The sequence below is a fragment of the Copadichromis virginalis genome, linkage group LG20, assembly GCF_057382275.1.
Source record: "Copadichromis virginalis isolate Kocher_CV1m ecotype Utaka linkage group LG20, C_Virginalis_male_GT1.1, whole genome shotgun sequence".
Classification (NCBI taxonomy): domain Eukaryota; kingdom Metazoa; phylum Chordata; class Actinopteri; order Cichliformes; family Cichlidae; genus Copadichromis; species Copadichromis virginalis.
Genome location: NC_140637.1, coordinates 27,060,577 through 27,073,430, shown reverse-complemented (window position 1 = coordinate 27,073,430; position 12,854 = coordinate 27,060,577). Strand labels below are relative to the sequence as shown.

At 40.8% G+C, this 12,854-nt stretch overlaps 1 protein-coding gene across 2 annotated transcripts; it reads right to left on the bottom strand.

Moving 5' to 3' along the window:
* Positions 1 to 2,080: 2,080 nt before the first annotated feature.
* On the bottom strand, positions 2,081 to 10,307 carry LOC146684975 (uncharacterized). 2 transcript variants are annotated; one of them, XM_085444556.1, is made up of 3 exons: positions 10,040 to 10,304; positions 9,623 to 9,700; positions 2,081 to 3,725 (listed from the first exon to the last, which is right to left on the bottom strand). In XM_085444556.1, the coding sequence occupies exons 2-3, from the start codon at positions 9,627 to 9,629 to the stop codon at positions 3,235 to 3,237; spliced, it is 498 nt and encodes a 165-aa protein (XP_085300682.1). In that variant the 5' UTR covers positions 9,630 to 9,700; positions 10,040 to 10,304; the 3' UTR covers positions 2,081 to 3,234. The 2 variants fall into 2 exon arrangements, with proteins under 2 accessions (XP_085300682.1, XP_085300683.1); XM_085444557.1 differs by lacking the exon at positions 2,081 to 3,725 and adding an exon at positions 8,658 to 9,284 and having other exon boundaries at positions 10,040 to 10,307.
* Between the last annotated feature and the right edge of the window lie 2,547 nt (positions 10,308 to 12,854).

The following is a 12,854-nucleotide window of genomic DNA, read 5'->3' as shown; positions in this document are numbered from 1 at the left end:
GCTGCTTGCAGCTTTAATTATTATTATTATTATTATTATTATTCAGGCGAAACAAGGGCCTTTTTGAGGGCCTAAACATGCTCAAAAACTCATGAAATTTTGCACACATGCCAGGTCTGGTGAAAAATTTTGTATTTTAATGGTTTTACATATGAGCACTGGGAAATGGCTCTAGAGCGCCACCTATGCCTTGTTAAATGCAGCCCTACGACCACATCGTTTGAGCTACATGTATGAAATTTGGCACACATGTGTATCATGCCAAGACGAACAAAAAAGTCTGTGGGCCCATTGACGCAAACCCAACAGGAAGTCCACCATTTGGAAGAGAAGGTGACATTTTGGCTCTAATTTTGCCATTTCCATGCCTCGAACTTTTGCGAACTCCTCCTTGGGGTTTCATTTCATAACCTTCAAATTTGGACAGTGTCAACTACACCCTTGTGCCATGTTAAATTGCGGAGCTTTTGAGTTTTCACAATACTATGAGGCCGTGGTGCCATGGCGAATTTCGATGACTCGCCATGAAAATCTTATTGCCTCTCATTTTGTCATACATTTTCTGACCTTGACCAAAGTGAACACATATGATAAGGCTCCACCCCGGAACATATTTCAACTGCCATATTTGACACCAGGGACAGCGCCACCTAGTGGGAACAGGAAATGTCATGTTTTACACTTTGGGGTACAGTATAGTGATGGGTGACACCTGCAGCCTCAAATTTCTCCAGGAAAGCCTTAAGGAGTTGGTCTTGGGTTACAGTGAAAACTGTGACTTTTCGCAAAAGGGTGTGACCCCAGCAGCATGGCGAACTTTGATGTCACGCCATGAAGAAACAAATTAGTATAACTCAATGAAATCCAGTCTGTTCAGTACCAGACTTTACAGGCATGATGTCAGACCCGCCCTGAACAGATTGATGTGCCCATTGTCGGGAATACGTACAGCGCCACCTAGTGGCAACAGGAAATGTCATGTCTTACACTTTGTTGTACTGATTTTCACAGGTTCATTGTGGATACCTCAAAAGCGGTGAATGTCACCGTCAGTCCTTCATGATGCTGCAGTGCGAAAATTGTGACTTTATACTGAACGGTGCACCCTGGTGGCAACGCTGTTCACCATGAAAAATGAAGTGGTTTTTGAGGGGCTTGGAAAGTTTAAAAAGTCTTGAAATTTGGCCCACACCTCCAATGTGCTTAAGGCTTTGTTGTTATGTGATCATTTTCATTGAATATCCCAAAATGGCTCCACAGCGCCCCCTACAAAATTTCAAAACCACAGCCCCAGCTCTGTGTTTTATGTATGAGTCTGAAACCTGGTAGGCTTATAGGAGATATCAAGATGTACAAAAAAGTCTCTTGGAGCAATATCCCAAATACAACAGGAAGTCAGCCATTTTAAAATTAATGTGCAATTTTGGCAACATTTTCCCCTCTTTCCAGGCACCGTTCTTTGACGAACTCCTCCAAGGGATTTCATCAGATTGAACCAATCTCCAGTGTGTGGAATCTAAAGACCTTTGTGATGTTAAATTGCGAAGCTTTTTACGTTCAGGGAAACGGGGTTGTCATGGCGGCACGTGGAGTTTCAATCACTCGCCAAAAAGCAGTAATCTGCTGTCACTCAAAATCAAAATGTCCAAACTCTCCCAAAGGTCGCAGGCGTGATGAGACACGAGCTAGGAAATGTTTGTTATGCCATTTGTCAGTAATGGTTAGAGCGCCACCTAGTGGGACGACTATAATGATGATTGAATGAGATGAAATGTTAGCTGGTGGTTAAATGCATGAATTCCATCAATGTGACATCAGATCGGAGGTGCTGGTTGTAGGTGTTGGGTGTGGCTCGACGCGATGGGGTGCGAGGGCCCTCATAACGCTGCTTGCAGCTTTAATTATTATTATAATTATTACAATCTCCCCGGGATGTTTACCTGACATGCAGCTTGGTGTCACATGCGTATGTATGTATGTACACGTACATACTAGGGGTGCAACGATACACAAAATTCACGGTTCGGTTCGGTTCGATACTTTGGTGTCACGGTTTGATATTTTTTCGATACAAAAAAAAAAAATGTTCATGCCTTTTTAATTTGTCATTTATTAAAATTATAAATATATATTTTAACTCAAAAGTACAGTTTTTAAATTTAATGTTGCTGAAACAACAAAGTAATAAAAAAATTAATTATCTGATTGAGGAATCACTCATCTTTGGAACAGAGTTTATTACAGAAAAATGTCCCTTTCCAAAATAAAAGCTATACTATACGCTTCTTCTGGGCTATATTCTCAGCAGCATATTAAACATATCATAAGGAGAATCCTGTGCTAACGGCTGTCTAAATGACTTGGGTAAAGTTTGTAGCATGCGTGCTTGTTGTTTTTGTCTGCTTCCACTTGTCTTTGCACTAGGATGATGTCGGCGTAAATGTGCAGTCATATTCATTGTGTTCCCACTAGTGCTGTTAGCGTTAATCTGAAATGACGTTAACGCCACAACACGGCAAATCTCCGTTAACAAGCTACCGCGGATCGCCCGTGCGAGGGGCTGGACGGCCAACACGTTAACGAGCAAACTGCGCTAACGCACTAGTTCCCACCCATGTAATTGAGCATTGCGTGGCACATCCAACATACTGTTTTACTTTTGTCCATGACGCGCTTACCTTTAGGGTCATACGTCACATGAAAACCAAAATAGTTCCAAACGCCAGATCTGAATGAGGGTGGGGGAGGTCCAATTTGCCATGTTGCAAGGAGAGCTTAACTTCTGTCTCGCTAGCTTGCCCTGCGCATAGTGAATCTGCGTTCGACTACTCCGCCTAGGCTGCACTGTCGAGCGCAGATCCACTGAGCGCTCAACACAGACAGCATAGTCAGAAGGAAAGTTGATAAAATAAATTAAAAATTTTGTATTGTTCGATACATATGCGTACCGAACTGAAAGCACTGTATCGAACGGTTCAATATCGATACAAGTATTGTTGCACCCCTAATACATACATAAAGATTGGAGGGATGACCTGTGTTTCCTGTGTGTTAAAGATTGAGTGAAATCTCTAGAACAAACCTGGTGTCTGCTCTGGTGGCACTAATAGTGTTAAACTTTAATGTTTTTGTCAGCATATTAAGAAAAGTCTCTCAGGGTGACTGGATATTTGAGGGCTTGTTGTTTTAATACAAGGCACTGCACGGTTTAGAAAGATCTGTACTGGGCACAGTTTACCACAGATTGAATTCAAAACCAGTGCCAAACAGAGAAATGCCCATTTTGCGACCAAAGGAGATACCCGTTCCCAGCACCTTGGCTTCGAAACCTGTGGGACTAACTCCCACTCCTGTGTCTAATCCCAGACCAACTGTAGCTTTGACTGGACCAGCAGAGGCTGAAGCACTGGCTATTTCTGCTCTGGCAAAGGCTTGGGCACCAGAGGCCACAGAGGCTTCAGCTCCTGCGCTGGCATTGGGTCCTTTGGCCTCTGCATCAAAAACACTCCATTCAGCACGGGCGTGCCCCACTCCCGCTTCAGCATACACTCCGGCTTTGGGAAGACGCTTCCCTGGTTTGTCCTCAAACGCATCTGCAAATGTTCCAGCCCGAGCAAAGGTTTCCTCAGTAAAAGCTCTGCCAGGCCGATCAAAGGTATCGATCATCTCAAGTGCTCCAGCTGCATTAGTAGTAATGCCTCCACCTGCTCGCATAACTGCATGGGCTGTAAGTAAGGATAAATGTAACCTGAGCTACATAGAAGACAATGTTATAGCAGTGGATATTCCTACAATATTATAGAAATGGGATTTAAAAATGTACTAAAACAAGAATTATGCTAATGATGGACTAACAAACACTGTTGTTAATGCAAAAGTGTTAAACCTCACAAATATGAAAGGCAAATATGTCCTATCACATGAAAATAGCAATATTGTTTTTTTTATCAATAAATATCAGTATTGTATTCTCTCTCTCTCTCTCTCTCTCTCTCTCTCTCACACACACACACACAACTTACCACCAGCATCTGCAATTGAAAAAAAAAGAAAAATGTTATGTAGACAAGTTTTGTCTAAATCACATTAATCATGTTTAAGTCAAAATAACTTATCATTGTGTGCAGCTGACAGTAAGTGCACTGCATTCAAGAAGAAAGCAGAGTATCCTACAAACCAACATTATCATATTTTATGTTTTGCTTCAAGTTTTCTGCTGGACATCTGTCACAGTTCTATTATAAACCATCATCTATACTCATAGCTTTGGTTAAATTACACCCTTAAAATTATGTTAGCAGCCTGTGTGTGAAACCTACCTGCCATGTTTGTTGTTATCGCCCCTTTATTTCCACATTTTGTCTTCCAGCCTGAGCTGCTTCTTGTTTGGATATATCCTGGGAAAAAAAGTGACTTCAGTGACTGAAATACTTGGACATATAAACATTTAAACACTAAGAGACGCTTAAACATGCAGTTTCTTTTTTCATTGTTTTGATTTGTTTTTCAGAACAAAATGCGAGTTAATTAAAGTTAATAAGTTAATCTGTTTCCTGGAAAAGCCTGGAAACGGTTTGCCTACCTGGCATCTTTTGGCCGGTTATTGTTAAAGAAACCGGGAGAACTTCTGTAAAAAATCAATATAGAAAAATATCAGTTACACACAAATAAAAGATGGTTTGTCATCATCCGTGAATAAGTTTTAAGTTTACTCATTGAAACAATAACTTGTAAGAACAAGTCAATTAAAATATCATATATTAATATATACTACACCATTTGATATGGACTGTAGAATGTAAGACTCAGATAATCAGATTATTATCCCATGACTACTTACCCGAATAATGTTTCTTGGGTTACAGGAAATGTTTGCACGCCTTTGCTGCAAGCACTGAGGGACAGAGGAATAAATAGCAGACCAGGAGGGTGGAGGCCTTGGGGGGGTTTACAAGTGACTCACAAGATTCTTTTAAACAGAATGCAAAAGTGAAACTAACAGTGGCATAGACTGTTAGTTTGTTCCAGGCTGCACTGTGAAGGCAGGATATATATAAACAGTACTTGAGGGTTTAAAAGTTCAACTTCTACCACCCCAGATATCTGTACTGTATGATACAGGTAAAGTTGTTAAATTGAGTATATTCAAGTAATACAAATCTGCTCGAGATTTTACAGTGTTCCTGTTTGTCTTCAGTTCTTGAACATCACTTAACTGTAGTGCTACATGGAAACTGAAAGTTCTTCTAGGGCTGGGCGATATGGCCTAAAATTCATATCGCGATATAATTTGAAGCACGTGCGGCAACGATATATATCACGATATATTATTTTCTTCTGTATAACGTATTTTCTACACGATAAGGCACACTTAAAATCTTTTAATTTTCTCAAAAATCGAGAGTGTGCCTTATGTATGAATTCTGGTTGTGCTTACTGACCTCGAACCGATTTTGGCGTGCAGAAATCTGTTAAAAAACGTTTTAGTACAACTTTGGTAAGCCGCACTGCTTGATGGATTGTCAGAGCATTACGGCTGCCATAGTGAGGAGCTTCGCGGAGTAATCTGGGTCCAAAACTCCGTCCACTTCAAGTCCCAAAGTCAAACGAACACCGAGAGTTAAAAACGGTCTAAATTCTTTCATCTTTAATCAAATCATCAGCATTGCTGCTTTACCGGGTGTAACAATTAAGTTTAACATCCAGGCATCCATGAAAACAGAATTTATGAAATTTAATGGAGTTAGAAGTTAACAGGAAGTTAGCTCGCTAGTTTACACCTAAACATTTCATACCGTGTTCTGACTGAGAGATATATCACGATATTTGAAACTAATTCAAATGTACAGCTCTGCTACCACTTCCAACATAAATGAAGACAGAAAACTAAACAGCAGTGGCGTTTGCAGGGTTACTGAAGTTGGACTACCTGGTATATAATGTGCTACGTGATTGCTAGCGACACAGCTATGTTAGCATAACATTAGCACAGTGAAGCTGGAGGATGAACGCCAACTTTTTTTTCGACTCGATAAAAGTGAACGTGAGGGATTCTGGTGGTCAGGGACAAATGCAATCGCATAGCAGGATGCTATACACGGGCCAAACTTCAGTCAGGAGAACAACTGAGATTATTCATCCGCAATACGAGGTTAGTTACTAATATACTGCAACAACATGGGAATAGAGCAGCTGCGAGAGAATTCAACATTAATGAATCAATGGTACAGAAGTGGAGGAAGCGCAGTTTTTGGCTTTCCCCATATTTCAAAAGTGCTTCATCTCTTTGCTATGACTGTCGCCCGGCATAATTTGCAGATGATAATGGTTGTAGCCGCTGCGATGCTTTCGACCAAAACAGGCGCAGCCTGATGACATCATCAACATGCGCTATCGCGATAGAGCGATATAGTCATCTCTATCGTTGGCCAAATTTATATAGTTTCTATCGTATATTGTTTATATCGCCCACCCCTAAATTCTTCCATCAAATCTGCACTTGAATGTATCAAAACCTAAAAACTATGTAACTTCTAAAGAGAAAACAAACCAAAAAACAGGTTTTAAGTCTGTACCAGCCGATTCTGACACCAAAGGTTCACTGGTTTGCTTCCAGATGTAAAAAAAAAACAAATTAAGACAAACTGCAGGAAAAAGAGTGTCATAATTTAATATGGGAGCTAGTGGCAGTTAGAAGGCTTTTAGTTTCACTTTGAGTCACAAGCCTCCAGCCTGAAAGAGAAAGCAAAACCAAGTTGAAATAAGTTGTTTGTTTTTAGATATCTGCACAGTAGATGAGAATTTATTTAGCTTTTGCTTGAAAGAGAGGGATCAATAAACAGTTTTTGCCATTATTCCATCCTCAGGTGTTTTACTCTGAATGAACAAATGCCAACATCAGTTTAGAGCTGCAGTTTCCTGGAGCCTCTGGGAGACATTGTATGTTATCACAGTATTGTGGTGATACAGAAGACAAGAAAGAAAGAAACAAAGTTCCTCACTATATAAAGAAAATTCATAGCCACATTAGACTTAATTGATGATTTTTTTCCCAGTCCTTTTTTTGTTGAGTGCTTTTTTTGGATTTTCTGCAGCTTCATGACTAGGGATGGGTATCGTTTAGGTTTTATCCGATACCGGTGCCAAATCGGTACTTTTGAAACGGTGCCGGTGCTCAAACGGTGCTCAAACCGGTGCTTAAAGAATGGAGAACACAAAATTGTTCCAAAAACCTCTCATGTTCAGCTGGTTTTTGTAAAAAGATAACAATGTTAGCCTTTTCTGCAGCTATGGGGCATATATGGTATCACTCTTGGCTGGAAGCAGTGCTTAAACAATGGAAAAAACACAAACTTTGTCCTAAACCTCTCATGTTTAGCTGTGTTCCACTTTTTCTTTGGTCATTTTAGCCTTTTTGCCCAGGGTGAAGGGAGTATCTGCCATCAAACAAGAAGACAGCCGCATGTAGCTATGATGATGTTTGCTAGTTCACCTTACATGCATTAATGTAATAACGTGGTTAGCCTACTCAACGTAAATTACACACGAACAACATTAAGCTACTCACGCAGAGAAGAACGGCTGCTGCTGCATCATCATCCGTCATCATTTCTGCTACACTGGCAGGGCTAGGGGCCAGGACGCTCCTCTTCGTGTTTTTGGGGGATGTTGCATAACAGGCAACCCACCCGCAGTAGATGTGCTCGGTGTGAGGTCTCGCAGCAAGCTATCAAATACGGCGCATTTCTGGGCTTTTAAAAAAACACGCTATGCGTCGCCAGGTGTTTCATCGGATTTGAGGTGTTACCTCCTTTGACAGTATCACAGTATCAGCTTAAAGCACTTGTTGCAGGCTGCTGAGTTTGCATATTTTGCTGTGAAGTACAGCCAGACTTTTGACCGCTTCGCCTTGGGCATTTTTAATCTGTAGCTCTGCTCTAAAAGAACGTACGTACCTGGGCCCGCCTACTATCCTCGGAAACGTAAAACGACAGCTCAGGGAAAAAAAGCACCGAAATAAAGCACCGAAATGTGCGCTGCTTTTCGGTCTGGTTACTACCGTTTATGTCAGAACGACACCGGTACCCATCCCTATTCATGACTCACCAGATTTCACATTCTCTTCAGTGCTTTTATTGAGTGTTTTATGATATTGAGGTCATATTAAGAAAAATAGAACAAGCGTCATACCGAATTCTCAAAGTAGTTTATTCTTAGTTGAGGAAGTGAAGGCATCCTTTCGAGCCCTGCACGTTAAAGAGAAATCAAAAAGTTCAGATAACATTTTGCTATTTTTCTGAATTTAGTTTTGTAGGTAGGAATAAATCAATTTATGGGCCCAGTGATTGCTGAGTGACCCGTTTCAGTGTCTGGAGTTTTGTGTTATTATAGGTTAAAGTTTTATATCATATTCAGCGTGACACAGTGTGGAAAGTTTAGTTGCTACGTGTTGCAACCAAGACCAGTCTCGAGACATCCAACTCTAATAAGCTACAATGAATTTTCCTTTTCCTTGTCACCACCTGCGGGATGGTGTGTGTTCTTTAATCTCTGTGTCATAAAGTGATAAAGGAAGATGATAAAATAAGCGAAGTGGTAAAACTTTGTGCTCATATGAGAATATTAAATCTGAAAGCAATAAAAATAAACACACACAATATCATTTATCAATTTTAATGTTTTTATCACCAGCGACAACACATATTAAGAAAAATCTTTCAGGAGTGATTGGAGATGTCATGACAATTTATTAATTATATGCAAATTTGAGGGCTTGTTGTTTTAATACAAGGCACTGCACGGTTTAGAAAGATCTGTACTGGGCACAGTTTACCACAGATTGAATTCAAAACCAGTGCCAAACAGAGAAATGCCCATTTTGCGACCAAGGGAGATACCCGTTCCCAGCACCTTGACTTCGACACCTGTGGGACTAACTCCCACTCCTGTGTCTAATCCCAGACCAACTGTAGCTTTGACTGGACCAGCAGAGGCTGAAGCACTGGCTATTTCTGCTCTGGCAAAGGCTTGGGCACCAGAGGCCACAGAGGCTTCAGCTCCTGCGCTGGCATTGGGTCCTTTGGCCTCTGCATCAAAAACGCTCCATTCAGCACGGGCGTGCCCCACTCCCGCTTCAGCATACACTCCGGCTTTGGGAAGACGCTTCCCTGGTTTGTCCTCAAATGCATCTGCAAATGTTCCAGCCCGAGCAAAGGTTTCCTCAGTAAAAGCTCTGCCAGGCCGATCAAAGGTATCGATCATCTCAAGTGCTCCACCTGCATGGGCTGTAAGTAAGGAGAAATGTAATCTGAGCTACATAGAAGACAATGTTATAGCAGTGGATATTCCTACAATATTATAGAAATGGGATTTAAAAATGTACTAAAACAAGAATTATGCTAATGATGGACTAACAAACACTGTTGTTAATGCAAAAGTGTTAAACCTCACAAATATGAAAGGCAAATATGTCCTATCACATGAAAATAGCAATATTGTTTTTCTATCAATAAGTATCAATATTGTATTCTCTCTCTCTCTCTCTCTCTCTCTCACACACACACACACACACACACACACACACACACACACACACACACACACACACACAGGTGAAACCTACCTTCCATATTTTCTGTTATTGTGCCTTTGTTTCCACTTTCTTTCTCCCAGCCTGAGCTGCTTCCTTTTTCGATATGTCCTGGAAAAAAAAGTCACTTTTGAAATACTTGCACATATGAACATTTAAACACTATAAAGCGCTTAAACATCCAGTACTTTCTTCATTGTTATTGGTCAGTTATTGTTTAAAAAACTGGGAGAACTGTTGTAAAGAATTAATATAGAAAAACATCAGTTACACACAAATAAAAGATGGTTTGTCATCATCCGTGAATAAGTTTTAAGTTTACTCATTGAAACAATAACTTGCAAGAACAAGTCAATTAAAATATCATATATTAATATATACTACACCATTTGATATGGACTGTAGAATGTAAGACTCAGATAATCAGATTATTATCCCATGACTACTTACCCGAATAATGTTTCTTGGGTTACAGGAAATGTTTGCACGCCTTTGCTGCAAGCACTGAGGGACAGAGGAATAAATAGCAGACCAGGAGGGTGGAGGCCTTGGGGCGGGTTTACAAGTGACTCACAAGATTCTTTTAAACAGAATGCAAAAGTGAAACTAACAGTGGCATAGACTGTTAGTTTCGACCAAAGGAGATACTGGTTCCCAGCACTTTGGCCTCCACTCCTGTTACACCGATTCCCACCAACTGAAGCTTTGACTGGACCAGCAGGGGCTGAAGCACTGGCTATTACTGTTTTTGCATAGGCTTTTACACCAAGAGATGCCACAGAGGCTTCAGCTCCTGCGCTGGCATTGGGTCCTTTGTCCTCTGCATCAAAAACGCTCCATTCAGCACGGGCGTGCCCCACTCCCGCTTCAGCATATACTCTGGCTTTGGGAAGATGCCTCTCAGGCTTGTCTTTAAACTGCAAACATCTGCAAATGTTCCAGCCCGAGCGAAAGTATCCTCAGTAAAAGCTCTGCCAGGCCGATCAAAGGTATCGATCATCTCCACTAACACTAGCAGTAACTCCTCCACCTGCTCACACAACTGCATGTGCTGTAAGTAAGGAGAAATATCATATTTGAGATATAGTTATGGCCAGAAGACACATACATTCATCAGCAGAATCAATGTTGTGGCAATTTTGGGCTTTTAATCATTTTTTTGTTTGTTTTTATAATCATTAAAGATGTGTCATTTGAACTGTTGTTTATCACCAAAACCCTCAAATTGCCCTGTCATTAATGCCCATGATGAGTGTACGTAAACTTCTGACCAAAACTGGATATAGAAGACAATGTTACAGTGTAAATTATTCATAGAGTATCATTTAAACAGGATGGAAAATTCTGTAATTATACAAGAATGATGTTATGATGTTATAGTAAGAGTGTCTTGAATGCAAAGGTGTTATACTTCATGACTGTAAATGCAAATATGCAACATAACTATAAAAAATACATTCAATTATTTTAAGTCATGTGTGTAAAAAGATGTGCGTGGGAAGAAAACTTCTTTTTACAGCAAAAAAACTCCCTAAACTTCCGAGCAAGCACCCACACGCTGCCACGGGAATGTGAAACTCCCAGATCCTTCCACTGACCGCTATGACACACCTGCACCACGGCAAACCTCCGCCTGCCCCACTCCTGCTATACAGGTGAAAATAGAGCAAAAGGACCGCTGAGCCTTTGATTTTATTTATTTTCTGCTGTGTGTTACTTGCATTTGTTTGAAAGAGTGAGTGTAAACACAAAAAACATTTTATTTTATATGCTGGAATATGCAGAAAATAGGTTTAAATGTTAAACAAATTTCTTCCAGTGCATATAATTTAATTTTTGCTTCATTCGTAAAGTTAAAAGATTAAAACTAATAAAACAAGTTTCATTTTATTTCAACACTATTCAATAACGTTTACCCCAATACTACTTGGTCACTTAAATACTACATGTTGTCTTCATATTACATAATGTTCAACAAAGTCTAGAGTCTGGTTTGACATAAGAATTGAATGGATCTACAATGACTACCGTCCTCCTATCTTTATATGGGTTGCAAGGGCATAACCCAGAATAGAATAGAATTAGAATAGAATTCAACTTTATTGTCATTGCACATGCACAGGTACAGGGCAACGAAATGCAGTTTGCATCCATCCAGAAGTGCTTTAGTGATATAGATATATTACAATATATATTAGCAATAGTATAGATATGTAAGTATATTACAGAAATGGGTCTATTATGGTATGTTATAATGTACACGGTATGAAGTATGCTGTGAATATTCTATAACTATAAGTATGTACAGGCTGTAGTGAGTACAAGCTATGTACAGGCTATGAACAGGATATAAATATGAAAAACTATACAGAATATGAAATAAATAACTTTACAGAAATCTGAGATATACAGCTATACAGAAATGGGAACTATGCAAGTTGTAAACAGTTGTAGGATTAAAAATTATCGAATGTACAGAATGATTATTTACACAGAGCTATACAGTAGTGCAGTTAAGATAAGTGAGGGTGTAGATAGTTTCTACAGAGGCTGTATAAAGTGCTAGTGGTTGTGAGTGGTGGTTCAGTCCATGTTATTATTGTGTGTTTGAGGGTACAGTTGTCCATTGTGGGGGTGTGTATGTTCAGTTCATGTGTTAACGTGGGTCAGATGTCAGGAGGCAGAGTTCAGGAGTCTGACAGCTGTGGGGAAGAAGCTGTTCCGGTACCTGGTGGTCTTAGTCCGGAGGCTCCTGTGGCGCCTCCCAGAGGGCAGGAGGGTGAAGAGTCCATGTGATGGGTGACTGGGGTCTTTGATGATTTTCCCAGCCCTTTTCAGACACCGCTTCCTGTAGATGTCTTTTATGGCAGGAAGTGGTGCTCCGGCGATGTGCTGGGCAGTTTTCACGACCCTCTGCAACGCCTTCCGGTCCGAGGCAGAGCAGTTCCCGTACCAGACTGTTATACAGTTGGTCAGGATGCTCTCGATGGTGCAGCGATAGAAGTTCACCAGGATGTCTGAGGACAGGTGGTTCTTCCTCAGAGTCCTCAAGAAGAAGAGGCGCTGGTGAGCCTTCTTGACCAGCTTGGAGCAGTTGGTCGTCCAGGTGAGATCCTCGGAGATGTGGACTCCCAGGAACTTGAAGCTGCTCACACGCTCCACAGCCGTCCCCTTAATGTGGATGGGTGGATGTGGGTCAGCATTCCTCCTGTAGTCCACGATGAGCTCCTTGGTCTTCTCGGTGTTAAGCAGCAGGTTGTTTGTG